The 23979-nt window shown below is 41.0% G+C and overlaps 2 protein-coding genes across 4 annotated transcripts in view; both read right to left on the bottom strand.

Moving 5' to 3' along the window:
- Positions 1–23979, bottom strand: part of LOC138962701 (uncharacterized) — a 223453-nt gene that overhangs the window by 143115 nt on the left and 56359 nt on the right. The gene's annotated exons all lie outside the window — the stretch shown is intronic.
- LOC138962696 (uncharacterized) lies at positions 1580–22471 on the bottom strand. 3 transcript variants are annotated; one of them, XM_070334619.1, is made up of 6 exons: positions 22201–22471; positions 20224–20428; positions 7350–7524; positions 5682–5865; positions 3978–4193; positions 1580–3428 (listed from the first exon to the last, which is right to left on the bottom strand). In XM_070334619.1, exons 2-6 carry the CDS (start codon positions 20402–20404, stop codon positions 2712–2714), a joined length of 1473 nt encoding a protein of 490 aa, XP_070190720.1. In that variant the 5' UTR covers positions 20405–20428; positions 22201–22471; the 3' UTR covers positions 1580–2711. The 3 variants fall into 3 exon arrangements, with proteins under 3 accessions (XP_070190720.1, XP_070190721.1, XP_070190722.1); XM_070334620.1 differs by having other exon boundaries at positions 20224–20440; positions 22201–22467; XM_070334621.1 differs by lacking the exon at positions 22201–22471 and adding an exon at positions 20694–21402.

Below are 23979 nucleotides of genomic sequence, written 5' to 3'. Positions count from 1 at the left end.
CGGTGACCTTACGATTAGGGTTTTTTTTACCACTGAAAGATATGTTGAAGTCACCGAGACAAACTTCGTCCTCGGAATTCTTTGTCACTTCTTCGGGAGACATGGAGAAGAAGTGACAGAAATTGTAGGTGAGGCCATTATTCACGTTATGACGTCTTTTCAAAACTTGACTAAATGTAAAAACGGGGGGGGGGGGGGGGGGTAATTACAGCGTTGATTCACCGGAGCATTGCACCGGAGCTAGCGTTTCATGCAGTTTTCTTTCTGGCTTCGCTTGGCAGCTATTTGCGTACACGTGTAAACCAGTGTACGCGCATTTCTCTCCCTGCGCAAGCGTTTCATGCAGTTCTCTTTCAAGGGCGGATCACATCCTTTTCAAGGGGGGGGGGGGGAGGGGGGTCCAAACTTTTTTTAGGGAAAATGTTGATGAAAATCAAGGAAAATGGAGCTATCTGTCTTTATTTTCAATTTTATTTTTTTGGCGGAAACCCCGGAACCCCCCCTGGATCCGCCCCTGTCTTTCTCAGTTTCTGGCGTAGCTTGGCAGCTAATATTAATAGACAGATCTAGATGTGGAACTCTGCAGCACGTGTATGGACAGACTTATTTCTGGAAAATATTCTATTGACACCCATATCAATATTAAAATAAAATTCAGTAAAAACTTCCCTCTCTGTGCAAGAAACATCCAGATAGGTTTGTTATGTTTGTTATTTGTGCAAGTGGAGTGTTGGTTTCACCCCATGTTAAAGGATCGGCTGATCCGTGATGGATTTCACGATGCTTTTTCACGGGAGGGGGTTACTTGTTGTTGTTGTTGTTGTTGTTGTTGTTGTTGTTGTTGTTGTTGTTGTTGTTGTTGTTGTTCACGACCTAAATGTATCGTTGATGAAATAGCACTCTTTTTAAAATCCGGCTACTAATTATTACATAGTTATGGTGCAAAATTATGTTTGCACACACACACGCACGCACGCACACACACACGCACGGACGCACGCACACACACACATACACACACACACACACACTAACACACACACACACACACACACACACACACGCACACACGCACGTACGCACGCATACGGCACTCACACTCAGAGCTGAGATAACTGATCTTTATTGTTTTTGTAAGCACAGATAAATATAAAGCAAATTCCAAGAAAAACATTGGCTAAACGGTTGTTGTTGTTGTTGATGTTGCTGTTGTTTTTCACGACCCAAAAGTATCGTTGATGAAATAGCACTCTTTTTAAAATCCGGCTACTTATCATTACATAGTTATGGTGCAGAATTATGTTTGCACACACACACGCACGCACGCACACACGCACGCACGCACGCACAGACGCACGCACAAACACACTCACACACGCACGCACACACACACACACACACACACACACACACTCACGCACACACACACACTCACACACACACACTCACACACGCACGCACACACACACACACACACACACACACACACACACACACACGCACACACACACACTCACACACACACACGCACGCACGCACACATGCACGTACGCACGCATACGGCACTCACACTCAGAGCTGAGACAACGGATCTTTATTGTTTTTGTAAGCACAGATAAATATAAAGCAAATTCCAAGGAAAACATTGGCTAAACGGTCTAGGTTGCAGCTTCTAGCTTTATTCAGATTGTCCACTTGATTCATACCTCCTCCTTTGTTTTGTTATGGAAGGTCAGCACGCAGACAGGGGAGAGCATCAAGTACCAGGGAGAAACAAGCTAGACAACTCTGTCTATCAAGACTGTCTTTCTTCTTGATATAACAAAGGGGCTGGGGGCTGGTAATAAGTTGACAAAATGAAGTCCAGAAGATGAAATTGTTTATTTTATTGTTTCCTTGGTTTTCTTGGTTAAGTCAAATCAGATCGGGTTTGTGTAGAATGTGGATAAGGAGGTTGCGATGTTCCTTTGAATGAGCGGTATGTGCCCGATTACGTCATAATGGTCATACAACGAACACTTAAAATGTTATTTCTTCTAAAACAACGCTGCGTTTCTCACTCACTAAGTCTGCGGTGTACAAATGCATAAAATCAGGGAAAACAGTCTCGGAGTTGTAAAACAAAACAAAAAAATTACGAACGCATGGTTATACGCGACAAAAGAAGCTGCAGCAAGCGATCATATTGCTGTAATAGGATTTGTGCCATAAAAATACCTGAATCATGATTATATTACTACTGATGCCGCACAAGCTAACAAAAACAAAAACAAAAACAATAAAACAACAACAACAGGTCATTGAATCAGGATGCAATATGACGCTCGGGCATACACGTTCTTAATGTGAAACGGTTGGAGTTCTGGTTAATGATAGATATACATTAATCTACGGGGGGGGGGGGGGGGGGGGTCGGGGTGCATTATATGGCGAGGTATAAAACAAACAAATTAACTAGTAACAAACACAAACGAGGGAGTCGGGGTTTTGGAGGAGAAGGGAAGAGAAAGGAGGGCGGGGTAAGGGAGGAGTGTATGGTATGTTTTTGAAAGAGGATTAAGAGTGTACATATAGTAAATTACAGACTTCTCCCTTTCTTTATACGATAAATAGTGAGCACTAAAAATCGTTCCAAATTGAACTCCAAGTCTTGAATATGGTCTTCAGCATGAGTCATCTTCCTTTGTCGACTCTATCAACGTCGTGAGAAGTCAGCCCAAGAAACGAGCTCTCTTGGTCAGAAGGGCTGCAGCAGAGGTTGACACGACCATCATCAGCCATCCACCCTCCAGGGATACAGCGGCGTTGGGCGCGGTGGTGTTGACAAAGGTTTGCTGACACTCTTCGTCAATGCAGCCCAACATCTGGCCAGCGGGGAGAGCTGTTCCTCGCACGTTGAAATGGATCGTTCCATCCTGGTAGGACTCTGCTGCCTGTTGCACAACGCGGGTCAGGTTGACCGCAGAGGGAGAGGAAGCGTTGTACGTCTGGTCAGCCAGGAAGACATTGACTTTCAGCATGTTGGCATCTTCAGCGTACACTCCGTAGGCGAACCACTGGATCTTCAGAGAAGTCCAGCCGAGCTGCTGTGCAAGTTCTTTGGCAACCTCTGCAGCAGTGTGGTGGTAGTGAAGCGACGCATTGCTCTCTCCTCGCCAAGTGGTGTTGCCTGTTGATCGCTTTGTACGAGAACTCTTTGCCATGCTCCCAACGGCTGTGCTGTAGTCCGCGGATAAACCTTCAGCATTTTCCTCAGGATCACGTGTGAGACGATTCAGGAATGGAACGCCATGCCCTTCCGCCAGTGAGCGCTTGTTGCGCGGGGACTTTGAGAACTTTAGGATTTTTGGCAACGTGACTTCGATGGCCATCTTTGTCATGAAGTCAGCCATCCCCTGTGCTTCTGCAATTGTGCAGCTTTTCAGAACCTGAAAGAGAAATCCAGCCTCAGTCAAATACTAAAGGAGGGGGGGGGGGGCGTTGAGGACAGCCTGCCGTGATTACAGGTTGTCTGTTTTTCTGGGCAATCAATAATCACAAATTACAGGCCATATGAAAATAACTTGCGTGACCACGATATTATCTTGTCTGGCTTTTTTTAACGAAGACTAATAACTGGCTCAAGCTCGGAACCTTATTCCATCATTAGATGACAATAAAGACACAACTGGATGCATTAAAAACGAAATACAAAGAGTAAGTTCAGTAACACAAAGATTGAACACGTTTTTTTGTACAATTACCAAATATTAACATTTCTCATCACTAACCCCGACAACAGAGTCTGAATCTCGTCGTTCTAGAGCGGAAGAGCATCGATCTTCATCCTAATTTAACAGTTTTACATAACATGGCGTGTGTATATGTTAAATGGACTAGAATAACATTCACTTAAACAAAACTTAAATTGAACACTGAAGTGCAAGCTAAATGTGTACATATAGTTCTTTAAAAAATAATAATAAAGAAAAGATAACCTTCAACATTCCGAAGACAGTTTCGACAAACTCAGAAGTGAAGGCACTCTTGACAGTCCAGAAGATCCTCCAGAAGTCTTTCACCGGAAGGCTGCAGATGGTGGGAGCATTCTGGTAAGGCGCGACGTAACATTCAGTATGTGAGTTGAAAGCCCTGGTTTTGATGTCTTCACACGTTGGGCATTCGAAAGGGCGCAGAAGAGGGACAAGTTCCACCTGGTGAAAATAAACACACGGGTGTGTGACAAAAGGTCGAGGTTTACAATGTCGAGAGTCAAAAGGTCGAGAGCGACAAAAGGTCGAGGGTGACAAAAGGTCAACAGCAAAACGTCGAGAGGACAAACGGTCGAGGATTAGAAGAAGGTCGAGGATTATAAAAAGGTCGAGGATTAAAACACTGTTGAGGTTTGAAAAACTGTCGAGGTTTGAAAATGTCGACATAATGTTCTGTTCCCGTGTGTGTTTAATTAACGCTGCTTTGTGTGCGTATTGTGCATTTTATAAATGTTGTGTTCTTTTTATTATAGTTCTTCCGAACAGTGTTCGTACAAAGAGTGCCTTGAGTGATGAGCGTTTGTTTGTGTTCACGGACCCACAGCTGAATTTTTTAAATCCGTCTCGTTCAGCCGGTGTGTGTGAGTGTGTGTGTGTGTGTGTGTGTGTGTGTGTGTGTGTGTGTGCGTGTGTGTGTGATCATATTCACAAATCACCCCTGTGAAACGCACAATAGGCACTCGCAGCCGAGTTTTCTTCACGAATGGACACAGAAAAAGAAATCAAAATGTTTAATCCTCGACCTTCTCTTAATACTCGACCTTTTTCAATCCTCGACCGTTTGTTTCCAAGACGTTTTGCTGTTGACCTTTTGTCACCCTCGACCTTTTGTCGCACTCGTCCTTTTGTCGCACTCGTCCTTTTGACTCTTGACCAAATGTTCTTGACCTGTTGGTTCTTACCCTAAACACACACACACACAAAACACACGCACGCACACGCACACACACACACACACACACACACACACACACACACACACACCCACACACACCCACACACACACTCTCTCTCTCTCTCTCTCTCTTATATTATTATTAGTATTATATGTGTTCCTCCTTGTGCGTCTGCGTGTGAGTGCGCAAGTGTGATTGCGTAATTAATGTTCCATTCTGTAATTGCTTTATTGATGTTCCATTCATGTATTTTCTACTACTTTTCTCATTTATTATTACTGAATGTTTGATGTTTCTATGATTCTAGTCGGGCGCACGCGTGAATATGTGTTTGTGTGAATGTAAAGGGCACATTGTAAGATTAAGCCTATGGCCTAAAATGTCTACCCTTTATGTGAATAAAATGTTCTAAGTCTAAGTCTAAGTCTAAGTCTCTCTCTCAGACCAGGTTCATTTCCTCGAATTTGCTTAAATATTACAGAAAAAATATTTTTTACTTTATAATGGTAATGATACATTTTGTTCAGTGCAAAGATTTAGAAATTGTCATGTTTACCAGTGTTGGCTTTGTAAGAAAAAGCAGAGGGGAATACATGTATCATTTATAAGGCGACTAATCTGCATGGCGTGCATCCGTGTAACTACTGCAGGCCAATTTTATTAGGTGTGCGGACAGAACATTTTCTTTAGAGCTTCATGGAGCAGATCGAGCGCCTCACAGGCTGAACACTGGCCGATAGTTCGGAAGACAAACCTGCAAACACTTCCTGACAGCACCTATCCACCGTTGCCCGAGAGATGAGAAGTCTTGGTAGTTGTCATCATAGAGATTACAGTATTTCTCGGCATAGGTGATGCCGTAGTCATCATCACCTTTGGAACAGTGGAACCTGGCCTCCAGACAGTCACGGTACCAGGCACAATCGGTACCATCAGGGCTGGCGATTTAAAACAGTGAAGAGAAGCATTAAAGTCTTAAGTTGGCATGGCTCTTCTGCAGGGGGCAGGGTGGGGCGCGGAGGTGCTGAAGGGGGGAGGGGGGGTTATAGAAACAGAGAAAAAAGTTTACAGTTAAGGAGAGGCCGACAGACAGACAGTCAGTGAAACAAAGAGAAAACAAGAAATTCCTCTGATAGGAAAAACACCCCCTTGGTCAAAGGGAAATAACCATTCTCACTGCCACCAACTGAGAAGGTTATTTCCCTTTGACCAACGGGGGTGTCCGTCTATAAGTCGTTGTATAATTTTAATCCACCAATAACCCCCTAAGCGTGTGTTTGACTGGTCCCAATTTTTGTAAGGACCGTCTCAGGAATGTATAAAACCTGTTCACCAAGTTTGGTGACGATCGGTCCATTCATTCTTGAGATCTACTTGCGAACACAAACACCGCCACAAACACACAAACACATCGAGTGAAACCTATACACACCCCTATACCGGGGGTGTAAAGACGCAGAGAGATAGGGAGAGTAAGGAAGACAGAGAGAAAGAGACAGACAGATAGACGGACAGATAGACGGACAAATAGCTAGACTGACGGTTACACAGACAGACAGACAGACAGACACAGACAGACAGACAGAGACTAAGAGAGAAAGATAGGGAGAGAACCCAAACAGGCAGCCAACAAGACTGACTCAGAGAAAGACACACACAAAAAAGACAGGGACAAGAATATATGCAGGGCACATCTCACGAACACAACACACGTCAGTGAAGGCATGGAAAATGCCTCTGTTCAAAGGAGGTTCAGGATAATTGGCACTTCAAAAAGTCTTCTTCTTGCACACCAAAATGACCGTTTCGGCGTGCCCACTTCAGTGCATGCACAATCAGTGACATGTTGAACCGCGTTTGGAAATAACTCTGTCGAGTCAAGATTTTCAATCGGTGTTACAGAGTTAGAGCCCCAGAATGTGAGGCGGAGCGATGCACGATGCTGACTGTGGGTTTTACATGCGATTGCGACGAACAGCTAACTCCGATGAGTATGTTCTGCAGTGTGCGCTTTGTATGACACCATTTTCTTTCGAAAATACGCACATCGGAGCCACAATGTGCTGGCAATTATTTGAAGTAATCGTTAAAGCATGTGTGTATTTCTAAACTAACGTGACCTTAAAGAAAACACATTTTGTCAGCGAACACTGCAGGCCATCGATTATTGCCGCACAGACAATCTGCAGTAACTTATGGCTCTGATGTGCATATTTTCACAAGGGTGCCATTTTAAGCGCACACACCATAACATGTATACATCAGAGCATAGACCAAATGGTCTATGATCAGAGTTAGTCGATCGTGGCGATCGCACGTAAAAGCCGCAGTAAGCATCGTGCACTTCCGCCTCACTTCATACCGTTTGAAAATCCTGTCAGAGTAATTTTCAGATAACGTCTATAAAAAAAAATGCTTTTACCTGAAACAACGATCTGGAATAGAAACTTCACTTGGCGGACATATAGTTGTAGTGCTGCTTTCCTCGTTGCCACAGGAGCAGCGCCGGGAGACTGGACCATCATTTTCACGGAACACCTCAATCATGCACTGATAATAGCAGTAAGTCGCCGTCCTGTCCTCGCATAGATGAATCCCTGTTTGCGTGCATGTTATGTCAAAATTTTGTTAATCTACTTCATCATCAAAAGAGACAAGAATCCTGAACTTTTGTTTCAGTTCACTCATAAGGAAGAGTAATAGAGGAACAATATAGAACACACAGCAGACCAGCTGTTTTGCTAGTTAATTGGAAAAACGACAACTTTGTACTAACTTTTTAAACCAAACTTCAAGCATGAAGCGCAAACAAACATAAAACTGAATGCGTAAAAGTGGTAAGAAATGTCAAGGAAATGTCTAAAACTTTGGCATTTACAAGATAACGTATTCCGTTCAGGGGCGGACGAGGGGAGGGGGCACAGGGGGCACGTGCCCCCCCCCCCCCCCCCCCCCCCCCCCGCCCCCCCCCCCCCCGAAAAAAAAAAGAAGAAGAAAAAAAAAAGATTTTTCTATGCTGATTCTATGACCATTTCTAAGTTCAAATGGCACCAGATGGCACCATTTTGCTTCTTTGGGCAAACATTTTTCCGGGGGGGCATGCCCCCAGAACCCCCTAGCAAATTCGGGCGCTTCGCGCCCATCACATTCACTTTCGATTCAAAGTGCCCCCCCCCCCCCCCTTACAAAGCAACTGATCCGCCTCTGCCCGTTAGCTACAGTAAAAATATGTATACCCCTTTACAAGCCAAATGTTGAACTGTGGTACTTCTACTTCTTCTTCTTCTCTTCTTCCATTTAACGCCCAGGGTCAACATTCTGACTATTAGTGGCGCATTGAGACTTAATGCCGTGTGAGATGGAATTTTTTTTTTTTTAACTTTATTCCAAGTCCCACGGGTATGTGATGGACATTTTTATCTATGCCTATACAATTTTGCCAGGAAAGACCCTTTTGTCAATCGTGGGATCTTTAACGTGCACACCCCAATGTAGTGTACACGAAGGGACCTCGGTTTTTCGTCTCATCCGAAAGACTAGCACTTGAACCCACCACCTAGGTTAGGAAAGGGGGGAGAAAATTGCGGCCTGACCCAGGCCTGAACACGCAACCTCTCGCTTCCGAGCGCAAGTGCGTTACCACTCGGCCACCCAGTCCTTCCCTTGCCACTCCCCCCTTTTCCGTGTTGACAGACAAAAATACTTCTATTCTAAGCCTAAACAAGTCGCGTAAGGCGAAAATACAATATTTAGTCAAGTAGCTGTCGAACTCACAGAATGAAACTGAACGCAATGCCATTTTTCAGCAAGACCGTATACTCGTAGCATCGTCATTCCACCGCTCATGGCAAAGGCAGTGAAATTGACAAGAAGAGCGGGGTAGTAGTTGCGCTAAGAAGGATAGCACGCTTTTCTGTACCTCTCTTTGTTTTAACTTTCTGAGCGTGTTTTTAATCCAAACATATCATATCTATATATTTTTTGAATCAGGAACCGACAAGGAATAAGATGAAAGTGTTTTTAAATTGATTTGGACAATTTAATTTTGATAATAATTTTTATATATTTAATTTTCAGAGCTTGTTTTTAATCCGAATATAACATATTTATATGTTTTTGGAATCAGAAAATGATGGAGAATAAGATAAACGTAAATTTGGATCGTTTTATAAATTTTTATTTTTTTTTACAATTTTCAGATTTTTAATGACCAAAGTCATTAATTAATTTTTAAGCCACCAAGCTGAAATGCAATACCGAAGTCCGGGCTTTGTCGAAGATTACTTGACCAAAATTTCAACCAATTTGGTTGAAAAATGAGGGCGTGACAGTGCCGCCACAACTTTCACGAAAAGCCGGATATGACGTCATCAAAGACATTTATCAAAAAAATGAAAAAAACGTTCGGGGATTTCATACCCAGGAACTCTCATGTCAAATTTCATAAAGATCGGTCCAGTAGTTTAGTCTGAATCGCTCTACACACACACAAACACACACACACAGACACACAGACACACATACACCACGACCATCGTTTCGATTCCCCCTCGATGTTAAAATATTTAGTCAAAACTTGACTAAATATAACAAGTCGCGTAAGGCGAAAATACAATATTTAGTCAAGTAGCTGTCGAACTCACAGAATGAAACTGAACGCAATGCCATTTTTCAGCAAGACCGTATACTCGTAGCATCGTCAGTCCACCGCTCATGGCAAAGGCATTGAAATTGACAAGAAGAGCGGGGTAGTAGTTGCGCTAAGAAGGATAGCACGCTTTTCTGTACCTCTCTTTGTTTTAACTTTCTGAGCGTGTTTTTAATCCAAACATATCATATCTATATGTTTTTGGAATCAGGAACCGACAAGGAATAAGATGAAAGTGTTTTTAAATTGATTTGGACAATTTAATTTTGATAATAATTTTTATATATTTAATTTTCAGAGCTTGTTTTTAATCCGAATATAACATATTTATATGTTTTTGGAATCAGCAAATGATGGAGAATAAGATGAACGTAAATTTGGATCGTTTTATAAATTTTTATTTTTTTTTACAATTTTCAGATTTTTAATGACCAAAGTCATTAATTAATTTTTAAGCCACCAAGCTGAAATGCAATACCGAACCCCGGGCTTCATCGAAGATTACTTGACCAAAATTTGAACCAATTTGGTTGAAAAATGAGGGCGTGACAGTGCCGCCTCAACTTTCACAAAAAGCCGGATATGACGTCATCAAAGACATTTATCAAAAAAATGAAAAAAACGTTCGGGGATTTCATACCCAGGAACTCTCATGTCAAATTTCATAAAGATCGGTCCAGTAGTTTAATTAGTCTGAATCGCTCTACACACACACACACACACACACACAGACAGACAGACACACACACACGCACATACACCACGACCCTCGTTTCGATTCCCCCTCGATGTTAAAATATTTAGTCAAAACTTGACTAAATATAAAAATAGTTAAAAGGGATATATCGTTTGTATGTAAGTTCAAGGACTGCAAAGCGGAGACATGAAAAGGAAGGATGCGGGCGTTAAGCCCTTAGTTATATAGATAATGTATGCAACTTGAGTTTTGGGTATCAGACTGTTTGTTTGTTTGTTTCCAGCCGACCACGAAGGGCCATATCAGGGCGGTGCTGCTTTGACATAATTATAACGTGCGCCACACACAAGACAGAAGTCGCAACACAGGCTTCATGTCTCACCCAGTCACATTATTCTGACACCGGACCAACCAGTCCTAGCACTAACCCCATAATGCCAGACGCCAGGCGGAGCAGCCACTAGATTGCCAATTTTAAAGTCTTAGGCATGACCCGGCCGGGCTTCGAACCCACGACCTCCCGATCACGGGGCGGACGCCTTACCACTAGGCCAACCGTGCCGGTCTTTCTTTTTACATTTAGTCAAGTTTTGACTAAATGTTTTAACATAGAGGGGGAATCGAAACGAGGGTCGGGGTGTATGTGTGTGTGTGTGTGTGTGTGTGTGTGTGTATGTGTGTGTGTGCGTGCGTGCGTGCGTGTAGAGCGATTCAGACCAAACTACTGGACCGATCTTTATGAAATTTTACATGAGAGTTCCTGGGATTGATATCCCCGAACTTTGTTTCGTTTTTTCGATAAATGTCTTTGGTGACGTCATATCCGGCTTTTCGTGAAAGTTGAGGCAGCACTGTCACGCTCTCATTTTTCAACCAAATTGGTTGAAATTTTAATCAAGTAGTCTTCGACAAAGCCCGGACTTCGGTATTGCATTTCAGCGTGGTGGCTTAAAAATTAATTAATGACTTTGGTCATTCAAAATCTGAAAATTGTTAAAATATAAATTAAAAATTTATAAAACGATCCAAATTTACGTTTTTTTTATTCTCCATCATTTTCTGATTCCAAAAACATATAAATATGTTATATTTGGATTAAAAACAAGCTCTGAAAATTAAAAAAATAAAAATTATTATCAGAATTAAATTTTTGAAATCAATTTAAAAACACTTTCATCGTATTCCTTGTCGGTTCCTGATTCAAAAAAAAATATAGATATGATATGTTTGGATTAAAAACACGCTCAGAAAGTTAAAACTAAGAGAGGTATAGAAAAGCGTGCTATCCTTCTCAGCGCAACTACTAAACCGCTCTTCTTGTCAATTTCACTGCCTTTGCCATGAGCGGTGGACTGACGATGCTACGAGTATACGGTCTTGCTGAAAAATTGCATTGCGTTCAGTTTCATTCTGTGAGTTCGACAGCTACTTGACTAAATGTTGTATTTTCGCCTTACGCGACTTGTTTGATGTTACCTGTGATGGGTTCTAAAACGGTCCAAACAAGGGACACGCCTATTTCTAGAAAAATACGTACACTTGATGAAAGAAAGTTGTAAAGAAAGTTTCACACAATGATTCGTGATCAGCAAAACTGTTTAGTGCACCAAATTTCTTTCAAAGTGTCTAGTTATCTCGAATTATAATGTTCAAAATTGCTGAAAGTCATTGAAACAGACTATAGTTTTTGAAAAAGACTTAAGTGTATTTGTAGGTTTATGAACAATTCTGTATGATGCGAGATATGACTTTCACGATTTAACGGATGAAAGAGCCCATTGCTACTCAGCGAATTAAGACATTTTCCCAATTACAGTGGTTTCGTTGTTTGTAAAATCACTTGATGAACATTGTTGGAAAAACAAATTCGAACATCTTTTGACGTCATAGGTTTACGTAACCATTACATTTTGATCAAAAATAGTTAGTGACTGAGAACGCATAAAATGGCTCCGAAGTAGCGATGTTGGTCATTCTGATAATCATCGCTCCACGGCTATCGCCAGTTTCTCTCTGACAGCATACTAAATTATTGCGCGAATCTATGAAAACAAGAATACAGAGTTATCTCCCATATGTTTTTCGCGAGCACTGATGTAAATTTGAGATCAGTGTTCGCGAGACGAAAATGATTGCAGATTGGCCGACTTCGACAGTGATCTCCGTTCTGTTCTTCACAGTTTTGATAAAGACATCGTTCTAAGGTCAAAACAAGTCGAAATTTTGAGACTGCTGTCGGAAGGAGACCGTGATATATGGTTGCATCACTCTCAACTGGTTACAGAAAAAATCGTCTGCACCGGTGTAACACGAAATTTTTACTCCACGAAAAATTTACTCCGGAGTAAATATTTCGTACGAAATTCTTACTCCGAGTACACTTTTCGTACGAGAAAAGAACTCCCCAAGGCACGAAAAAATTACTCCCTCCACGAAATTTTTACTTCCCATTTTTTTTACTTCCAGTAAAAATCTCGTACGCAAAAATGGGATGCGGGCGAAGGGATAATGCCAATAAGTGATCTTGCGCACACGAATGTCGCGCTACCCTCCTTCCACCCCTTCCACCACCAAGACTAACAGGGGACAAGGGAGTAAAAATTTCGTACACCTGGCATGGGAAGTTGAATTGCTTGTGTTGGGGTGAAGTAATTTATTCGTTATTTATTCGTCAGGGGAGTAACATTTTTGTACGAAATGTTTACTCGGAACTCACCTGTCTTGGGGAGTAATTTTCTCGTGTAATGGGGGAGGGCTTTTTTCGTAAAGGGAGTAACTTTTTCGTACGAAATGTTTACTCCGGAGTAAAAATCTCGTGGGAGTAATTTTCTCGTGTTACACCGGCGCGCACCTGAGCCAAAGTTGATTATCACGTGACACTTTAGATTTGTTTGCACATTATATACATCCGCGAAAGATAGCTCGCTTGAAACTGTCTTACATATCAATTCCTTTGTAATTTAAAAATTACACAACACCATGAAAAATCATTATCGACGATCGCGAATCTGCTTATATCCATAACACATTACGAAATGATCTAAATATGTGATAAATCGATTTCCTCTCCAGAGAAGGAAAACCAAGGCATCCTGTCAGGGATAGAATGAGACCCGAAGGGAAGTAACTCATTTTTGACCTGAGTTGGTGTGTTTTATCTGCATTTTTGAGTCTTTCGCACACTCTGGTGCTAATGTAAGTGATCAGGACGGAAAGAGTAACGAACGAACCACCAAGAAATCGTACTTTCAGCAGGGCGCACTCTATTTTTCAAGTCGTGATGATCCTGAATACTTTTTGCAGAAGAAATACTCAATAAGAAAAGGCAACGAATTCTTCAAAATTGTTGTGCACCTCGAGGCCGATGTCTGCTCTTTAATCGTATGTCAGTTTTTAACACCAAAAACAACGCAAAAGACACGTTCGAACTGCCTAACTGCACAAGGTGAAACCGTGTTATTTTGTCTCCCTGTTTTGGGGGACTTCCGATTTACCGCGAGAGTTACCTTTTGTTAGCTTGAATTGGTTATGTCTAGTACAAGTGGCCTGATATACCAACCTACACAACACGTGCGTACTTCACTGTCATTCCACGCTTGAATTTCGTTTAGGTAAATTCCTGTTTTATCTCTCCTTGTCAAGTTTGAAAAAATTCTATTCAGGAGGGGGGAATCGAACCCCAGACCTTAGTTTTTGGGGCTGAACAGCTTACCGCTAGGCCATTGCTCCAGTTGTCAAATGGTGAAAAAAGTAACGATTTTTGAGTGTGCAATTTCTTTGAACCTATACCTTTTACAACTGTATCTGTGTATTAATCACGAGTGAATGTAATTTCTTTAAATAACTGTTTGTTAACACATATTCCTGGATTTATTCTAACATTATTCTTCTGCTTTACTTTTTTTTATAAGTAAATATATCTTGGCCAGCACATGACGCGAATCGCGGAAAATGGCGGCAGAAACACATGCTGCGAGGAATTCTGTCAAATATGTTTGTGAAATAACGGGGAATTGCGAAGGAAACTTCGACGTTTTGGGGGTGCATAACGGGAAGATAAGCTGTCACTTTGATGGACAATGTAGTTCATGTGTTAATCTGTCTGTACTGTACAGAATTCGGTACAGATTCGCGGTGTTGGCGGCCTTTTTTTTCAAAACACCCAATCCCCGGATAGTTTTAGATACAGGAGAGCTTTAATGGCATAGAAAGTTTGAATGAAATGACACGGTTGTTTATGTTTCAGTTGCGGTACGAAGAACGGTGCAATGATTTCTTTGCTAAGCTCAGCCTACCTAGATTTTGGGCTATTTAATAGTAGTCCATTTTTATATTTAGTCAAGTTTTGACTAAATATTTTAACATCGAGGGGGAATCGAAACGAGGGTCGTGGTGTATGTGCGTGTGTGTGTCTGTCTGTCTGTCTGTGTGTGTGTGTGTGTGTGTGTGTGTGTGTGTGTGTGTGTGTGTGTGTGTGTGTAGAGCGATTCAGACTAAACTACTGGACCGATCTTTATGAAATTTGACATGATAGTTCCTGGGTATGAAATCCCCGAACGTTTTTTTCATTTTTTTGATAAATGTCTTTGATGACGTCATATCCGGCTTTTCGTGAAAGTTGAGGCGGCACTGTCACGCCCTCATTTTTCAACCAAATTGGTTGAAATTTTGATCAAGTAATCTTCGACGAAGCCCGGACTTCGGTATTGCATTTCAGCTTGGTGGCTTAAAAATTAATTAATGACTTTGGTCATTAAAAATCTGAAAATTGTAAAAAAAAAATAAAAATTTATAAAACGATCCAAATTTACGTTTATCTTATTCTCCATCATTTGCTGATTCCAAAAACATATAAATATGTTATATTCGGATTAAAAACAAGCTCTGAAAATTAAATATATAAAAATTATTATCAAAATTAAATTGTCCAAATCAATTTAAAAACACTTTCATCTTATTCCTTGTCGGTTCCTGATTCCAAAAACATATAGATATGATATGTTTGGATTAAAAACACGCTCAGAAAGTTAAAACAAAGAGAGGTACAGAAAAGCGTGCTATCCTTCTTAGCGCAACTACTACCCCGCTCTTCTTGTCAATTTCACTGCCTTTGGCTGCCATGAGCGGTGGACTGACGATGCTACGAGTATACGGTCTTGCTGAAAAATGGCAGCTACTTGACTAAATATTGTATTTTCGCCTTACGCGACTTGTTCGCTCTTCTTGTGTCCATATTACGAGACCAGTCGCCTACTATGGACCAGTGAGTTGCCAAATTTAATTTTTTGCTAAGTGTCTACCACAGCTTATTAGCTCAAATTTGGCTGAAAGATTACCAGGGTTCCCACAGGTCATGGAAATCCTGGAAAGTCATGGAATTTGATTTTTAATTTTCCAGGCCTGGAAAGTCATGGAATTCCAATTCAAGTCATGGAAAGTCATGGAATTTAACAAAAATAAGAAAGAAAACAATTTAACCTTTGAAATGACAGGACCAGCAAACATTACCGATAATCTGACTGCGTAGCAAATGCTTGACTTGCTTGTCGAAGAGACACTGCGTAGAAACTGACTCAAATTCAGTGCAAAGCAAGCCAGTGTCAAAACTGGCAGTGACCAGACGTAAAAAGTTTGCGTGTTCGGAAATGGCGACCTGTGGATCTAGTCATGGAAAATGTTATTGAGGCTCATGGAAAGTCATGGAAAAGTCATGGAATTTTGTTTCTAAAAACCAGTGGGGACCCTGGATTACGGAAAGGAAAACAACCACAAAGAACAAAATGACGTTTCTTCGCAAGAAAGCAAGTTAATAATAATAATAATAATAATAATAATAATTGTCAGTAAGTACTGGTGTCACATGACTGATGTGAACCAGTTGATTGGCTAATGGCGATGCGCTAAATCTGTTAGCGCACTCTTGGAGTGCGCTAACTTTTTCACAGAGCGTATTCTTACACCCTTTGCCAAAGCGAGACTGTACTCTCATCCTCAGAATTAATTAATGACATGTAGCTTATATTCTCCACAATACCAATGATTATGACCATAAATTTCCTGCTTTTTAATTAAAAGCAGAAGTGGGGTTTTTTCTGACAGATTGCATGCGCCTGTGCCGCCTACAGTTGCCACTGATCTAAAAATAGAACCTGCTGTGTCTAATTTTTCAGTTTCGACTTGCGAAGATTCCTCTCATAATTATGCCATGTTAGTGGCATGTAGCTTATTATCCACATTACCAAATGATGAGTTAGTATACAAATCCCAGCATCTAACAGAAAACACAAGTGTTATTTCGATAACGTAGACAAGCAGCTAGATCAGCACCGGCGTAGCAGACTACACTGAAATACGACTGCATTTGTTCAGTAAATGAATGGTTTCCGAATTATTATTTCAAGGCAAGAACAATCGGAAACGAAAACGTGTAGGGTTTAGAACGTTCTTACCATATATAAGACTTATTACCAGCCTGCCTCGTGCTTGCAGACTCAGTGCAACGAGACGAGCAATTTTTGTTTTTGAAATGAGACTCAGTGCAGTGCGTAGCACTAGCAGACGACATAAATCCCGTTCAGCAAATTAACTTGTTGGGCAAATGTGAACGATAAAACGATGGGTATATAATACGTGTAGGGTTCAGAGCATTCTTAACGTTCATATTTAGTACCAGACTCCCCGATGAGTGAAGATACCATGCACACGAGAATCATTTATTTTGAAAATGTGTTTTCCGTCGACCTTGGCAAGGGGCAAAACTCTGCACAGTCAAGTCTGTCGAAGCTCGATGAAGGTTTCGAATCGCAAATAATTAAGAGCATAGTCCTTTCTCCGAGTTAAAATGAGGTCTCTATGAAAGATCATCACTTTTTAGCTTAACGCTACACTGGAATTTACCAACAGAAATTAAAACAAGAGTTTGCGTGTGACGAACGCACAGCCGACAACAAAAGTAGATCCTACTGTATACGACCTGACCACACAGTTAGCCTACGCCTATCCAAATGCGCGTAGCAAAGTGTGCGTTTTGAATCTTCTTTTTTCTCTGGCGGTACCACAGAATACATTTAGAACAGAAGCGGCAATTAACGCCTCTTCGCAAGGGCGAAAAGTTGGTTCAAGGCCGTCACAGCGTCCGCCATGTTGTTGTGTTTCCAGCTGTCTCGGTATAAGCCACTCACTACACTGAAAAGGTTATTTATAAGTCGACTTTAGGGGGTTAAACCTTCCGGTTTTTGACTCACCTGAGTAATTGGTGAGTATTACGAATCTTATGTGTCCGGTTGTATGTCCACCCGGGCCTGGCCCAGGCGGCCGGCCGGCCGGCCGTCCCCCCGTGGACAAAACACTGACATTTAACGTTGAGGTATCTCGGAGGTTTTTCAAGCTAGACCTCTGAAACTTTGTACACTGTCCGAGTTTGATGATCTTACAAAGTGACCCCAGTTTGGTTGACCCTCGTCAAGTATTGGGGTCACAGCGGGGTCATGTTCGTTTCATAATTAAACTTAACGTTGAGGTTATCTTGGAAGTTTTTTCAAGCTAGACCTCTGAAACTTTGTACACTGTCCGAGTTTGATGATCTTACAAAGTGACCCCAGTTTGGTTGACCCTCGTCAAGTATTGGGGTCACAGCGAGGTCATGTTCGTTTTATAATAAACTTAACGTTGAGGTTATCTTGGAAGCTTTTCAAGCTAGACCTCTGAAACTGTGTACACTGTCAGAGTTTGATGATCTTACAAAGTGACCCCAGTTTGGTTGCCCCTCGTCAAATATTGGGGTCACAGCGGGGTCATGTTCGTGTCACAAAAACTTAACGTTGAGGTTATCTCGGATGTTTTTCAAGCGAGACCTCTAAAACTGTGTACACTAGCTGTCAGAGTTTGATGATCTTACAAAGTTTGGTTGACTCTCTCAAATTTTGGGGTCACAGTGGGGTCATGTTCGGTGCATAAAAACTTAACTTTGAGGTTATCTCGGATGTTTTTTAATCTAGAGCTTTGATACTTTGCAGATATCTAGGGATTGATAATCTACCGTATACCAACTTGACATAAGTTAGATTGACCCTCGTCAACTTTTGGGGTCACAGGGGGTCACGTGCGATTCATAATAAGTCAACATTGACGTTATCTCGGGCGTTTGTGAAGCTAGAGCTTTGAAACTTAAAACACTTGAAGGGTTTGACAATGTTCCGATGTGACCCTAGTTTGGTTGACCCGCGTCACATTTTGGGGTCACAGTGGGGTCATCATTGTGCCTGTCTTCTCCGGCGGCAGGTGCATGGTAATTTTCCATCACGCCTAGAATGTGTGGCACCAGGGACCTATATTTAGATTTACATTAAGTTGAACGATGTAAGGCATAATGTGAATCGGATATTGTTGTTGGATATTTCTATGAGGAAACACGAGTCAGACAATGACCCAGATGAGTGACAATTTCTGTGTGGTAACAGTTCAATATTTAAACAAGTCGCGTAAGGCGAAATTACTACATTTAGTCAAGCTGTGGAATTCACAGAATGAAACTGAACGCACTGCATTTTTTAACAATGACCGTAGTCCGCCGCTCGTGCAAAACGCAGTGAAACTGACGAGCCTGTTTAACGCGGTTGTGGGATCGCTGTGTTCCATAGCATGCTTTTCTGTAGCTCTCTTCGTTTTAACTTTCTGAGCGTGTTTTTAATCCAAACATATCATATCTATATGTTTTTGGAATCAGGAACAGTCAAGGAATAAGATGAAAGTGTTTTTAAATCGATTTTGGAAATTTAATTTTAATCATAATTTTTATATTTTTAATTTTCAGGGCTTGTTTTTAATCCAAATATAGCATATTTATATGTTTTTGGAATCAGAAAATGATGAAGAATAAGATAAACGTAAATTTGGATCGTTTTATAAAAAAGAATGTTTTTTTACAATTTGCAGATTTTTAATGACCAAAGTCATTAATTACTTTTTAAGCCACCAAGCTGAAATGCAATACCGAAGCCCGGCCTTTGCCGAAGATTGCTTGGCCAAAATGTCAATCAATTTAATTCAAAAATGAGGGTGTGACAGTGCCGCCTCAACTTTTACAAAAAGCCGGATATGACGTCATCAAAGACATTTATCCCAAAAAATAATAAAACGTCCGGGGATATCATACCCATGAACTCTCATGTAAAATTTCATAAAGATCGGTCCAGTAGTTTAGTCTGAATCGCTCTACACACACACACTGACACACACACAAACACACAAACACACACACACACACACACACACACACACACACACACACACACACACGCACATACACCACGACCCTCGTCTCGATTCCCCCTCTATGTTAAAACATTTAGTCAAAACTTGACTAACTGTAAAAAAATAAACTCGTGTAAATCTGGTACGACACAGCAAGCCATGTAGTATTCTCTATATGCCGTCCTCTCGGACACTTCTCTCTGGAGAGCGACATTTTTACAAGCCTCCGTGCAAACATAAGAAAATGGCGGCCCGAGGTTTTCCGGAAAATCACGGAACATCCCGAAGACGTGAATGCCGCTTCTGTTCTATATGTATTCTGTGGGCGGTACTGACAATATCGTTATTGAAACAATCCCAGTGCACTAAGGGATTTATAGAGCAAATCTCGAAAATAATTATTGAACTCAGCGCTATGCGCTTCGTTCAATAATGAATTTTCTCGATTTGCTCTATAAATCCCTTAGTGCACTGGGATGTCTCAATAACTTAAATAATAATAATGGACATTTATTAATCGCCCCTTCTCACAAAAGCTCACGGCGATTTACATATTAATTTCTGCCGTGTGAGATGGAATGTTTTTACACAATATATCACGCATTCACATCGACCAGCAAACCTCAAGCCTATTAGGGCGAGCATTCACCTTTATCAGCATGAAACAAAAAGTGGTCCATATTACCAGCCTTCCCCTACCTTTTGATTTGGACTGGATGTACGCATCGGTTAGACAGGTGCCCCACTGGCCCTCATTGTTGTATCTAGGTACGTAAATGCACTCTACGGTGCCGCTTGGTCCTGTGTTTCTGTCACAGTCAGCCAACGCTTGAGCCAGCGTCATGAGGATGACCACACCTTTGGCAACTGATGACGTCATTGTGGTATATAAAGTACGGAAATCCTGAAGAAATGTCTGTAAAATTAATAGGTGTTTGTAGACGCGACAGACACAGACAGACAGACAAACAGACAGAAAAACGACAGAAAAACGACAGGCAAACAGACACTCTCAAATGACACGAAACAAATTAAACTAATAATTGGGAACATTACATTTTTTTAAAATACTGTTTGGAGAAAATTGTTTTGGTACATGTACTGAATAGAATATAATAGAAAAGAACAGAATAACACTGCGATGCAAGGTAGATTCTCAAAAGTCTTACCTGCTATGTTGATGTCCACAAAACTGCTTCAGTTCTAAAGTTCTGTTAAAAACTGAGAACCTGTGTGTGTTAATATAGAGATGCGTGCCCTTGTTAGATTTAGATGTGGTGTATCTTCTTCTTCTTCTTCTTCTTCTTCTTCTTCTTCTTCTTCTTCTTCTTCTTCTTCTTCTTCTTCTTCTTCTTTTTCTTCTTACAGGATCGTTTCCGTGCGCACTTGGTCTTGTGCTTGCGTGTACACACGAAGGGGGTTAAGTCACTAGCAGGTCTGCACATAAGTTGACCTGGGAGATCGGAAAAATCTCCACTTTTAACCCACCAGGCGGCAGCGACCGGGATTCGAAATCACGACCTCCCGATTAGGAGGCCGACGTCTTACCACCACGCCACTGCGCCCGTGGTAGTGTATCTGAGATTGCTGTCCATTCTCAAAGATATAAATTTAATAATTTGGATAGTATGATTTGTCGGATGTGTCAGTCTTCACTTGAAGATGAAACTCATTTTCTGCTTCCCTGCCCTGCACTTGCAGATATAATAGAATTGTATATTCCCCAGAAATATTGTAGACATCCCTGTAGTTTTAAGATGGTCTTGTTAGTATCTTCCAGTAATACAACTGTTCTAAGGAATCTCGCCATATATTTGTATAAATCGTTTCGAAGACTGAATTTGATGTTAGATTAGCATATGCATATGTATACACCCACACTACAAAAGCACACAAGAAACAACCCGAACAATTATGACGACAGAGACCATTCTGTGTCAAACTTCAGCTCTGTGTCAAACTTCAGCTCAAGTGTTTTTTTTCCGGTGTATGTCAAGTCACGTGAACTTTTGGATCATTTTGGAACTTGAGATTTCAAGTTGGTCTTGTAAGAAACTCAATTCTCTCTGACAAAAGTTCACGAGAGAAGAGTACCAATGTCACTAAAACCACAGAAAGTGCAAAGCATAGACTCGGAAGAAGGAAAGAGAAAAAATTAAAGGAGGGGGGATAAAATCCAGAACGAATAAACGAAGATAAAAAAAAAATACTATCAAGCATAACCAACAATTAAACAACAAGCTGAAAGAGAGAATCTATAAAAATTCATTACAACTATCCTTCTATATTTCAGTTTAACTTTGAAAAAAACAGCAAGTGCATGTACAAACAAAAACCTCAACATCAAAAACAACAAAAACGTCCCCAAAAAAGTTTTTTTTAAACAACAACAACAACAACAACAACAACAACAACAACAACAACCATGATGACGATGACAAAAAAGAATTTGCGAAAATCAACAAACAAACAACAACAACAAAAACAAACAAACAAACAAACGCACAACAAACGAAACAACACAAACAAACAAATAAAACAGATAACCAAATTTGCAGATGTCAGTGTCGAAGAGCGCTCAATGGATCTCTTGTCTGGTTAACACAAGGCTAACAACAGCACGTAAGTTTGCTCGCCAGCTTTTGTTCACTAAAATGAACCAGAAATATAACTCACCAAATAGTTTTCTGACGTGGGAATGAAGAGAGAAATGTGAAGACAACCGCCTCTTTCACAGTCACCAATACTTGTGCGTTGAGCCAGTCAAGAAGGAAGTAATGTAGATGTTAAAAGCTTTACTTTTGCCAACTGTATTAAAATCAACAAATCCAGCTCTTAAATTGTAATGACGCAGGGCTCCCCTCGTATGCCCGTCCTAGAATGTTTAGAGGGTCAATGGACCCCCAAAGCGGAGTTTTAGAGGGTCCCAAGAGTCCCGGATCCCCAAGCCCCCTGTGGCCGAATAATGTCATATGAATAATAATGTGATATGAAGTGGGTTTATTATCACTAGCCTATTTGAGGAGGACACTTCAACTATACCTAATTGTTAAATGCAACACACACGCATACTTGATATGCACAAGTCATGTCGGTGCCACATAATGCTGACACACATGTTCCTGTGCATAGTTTATGGATAACGTGTAGTTGGGAAGTTAAGAGTAGAAATAATTAGTATTTAGTGTAGGAGGAGGGTGGGTAGGGAGGGGGTGGGTATGGTTTACTTTGAGCAGGTCGGTTTCAGTTTTAATAAACAATTCTAGAGAATTGTGTATCTTATATTTGAGTCTTTCGTGTTTTAGACATTGATGCATTTAATAGTTTTAACGAGTTGCCTTTTGTTTTATCATTCTGGTGTTTATCTAGATATGCTGTGTATCTTATAAGAAGTTCTTAAAAGTTCGAAGTTATTTTAGCATAAAGGTTGTTTTTTTATGGTCTTAACAGTTAAATATGTATTACGTTATCATTAAGATTCATGCTTTGTTAGTACTAAGCAGTTGTTTTAATCAGTCTGGTTTTCTCTTGTTTTCATCTTATGAACATTCTAAATGTTAGACTAACTTATTGTCTTGTACAGAATAACAACTGTGTGAATGGTGCTATACTGAATGAAAGAGTGTGACATGAAGTTCTTGTACATCATTGCAAAGAGTGTGAATGACGTTTTAGTTTAGATGTCAAGCGCTTAGAGCAAGCCTTTTTAACGAAAGTTTTTGATTTAGCGCTATATAAATGTTCTTATTATTATTATTATTATTATACTTTCAACTTGACTTCTAGTCTTTTTTTAGTAATGTTAGCTGACGAATACAGTCTGAAAAGAGTAGATCTACCTGCGGGACGCACGACAACGACAATTTAATGCGTCCCGGGACCCGCTCTTTACAGGTTTAGTGCGTCCCGGGACCCCCTACATGAATTTCTAGTACGTGATTTCTGCTTCTAGTGCGTGCAGGACGCAGGGACGAGCACTTTGGGGAACCCTGTGACGGAGGGCGTGATTGGTGGGGTGTGTGTGTGTGTGTGTGTGTGTGTGTGTAATAGACGAATTCTAAAATGAACTCCATCGGATCCGACACATCTCGCTTGTGATTGGCACCTTCAATGTTTGTACAAGTCGCATCCCCCCCCCCCCCCCCCCCCTTGAACAAGACACACAACGGCCATTACGGAAACTGGCGCACACAAACAGACACAGACGTGCAGGCAGACAGGCACACAAACGGACATGCCAAGAATTCTGAATATAAAAAACGCTGGCGCTGGACCCGAGTACTCTTTAGACTGGCTCGCTCCCCCAGTATGAAAGTTTTTGTCTTGTGCACGTGGATTTAAAAAAATATATGTATCGATTGGAGATTGGATTTCCCTTCTTTGAGTCATGTGACGTCAGAGGCCGACAAAACTTTATAATTTGGCTTTTCAGGTTGACCGAAACTTCAAAGGAAC

This window comes from Littorina saxatilis, linkage group LG3 (genome assembly GCF_037325665.1).
Source record: "Littorina saxatilis isolate snail1 linkage group LG3, US_GU_Lsax_2.0, whole genome shotgun sequence".
Taxonomy (NCBI): Eukaryota; Metazoa; Mollusca; class Gastropoda; order Littorinimorpha; family Littorinidae; genus Littorina; species Littorina saxatilis.
This window is presented reverse-complemented; position numbering and strand designations above follow the sequence as displayed.

Bases quoted from the DNA above. Each gene is read 5' to 3' on its own strand.
- LOC138962696 (XM_070334619.1), bottom strand. From the start codon at position 20,404: ATGACGTCATCAGTTGCCAAAGGTGTGGTCATCCTCATGACGCTGGCT. The intron at 5,866-7,349 runs GTAAAAGCATTT...TTAAATCGCCAG, and splicing joins ATTCCAGATCGTTGTTTCAG to CCCTGATGGTACCGATTGTG. The intron at 3,429-3,977 runs GTTATCTTTTCT...TTTCTCTTTCAG, and splicing joins CTGTCTTCGGAATGTTGAAG to GTTCTGAAAAGCTGCACAAT.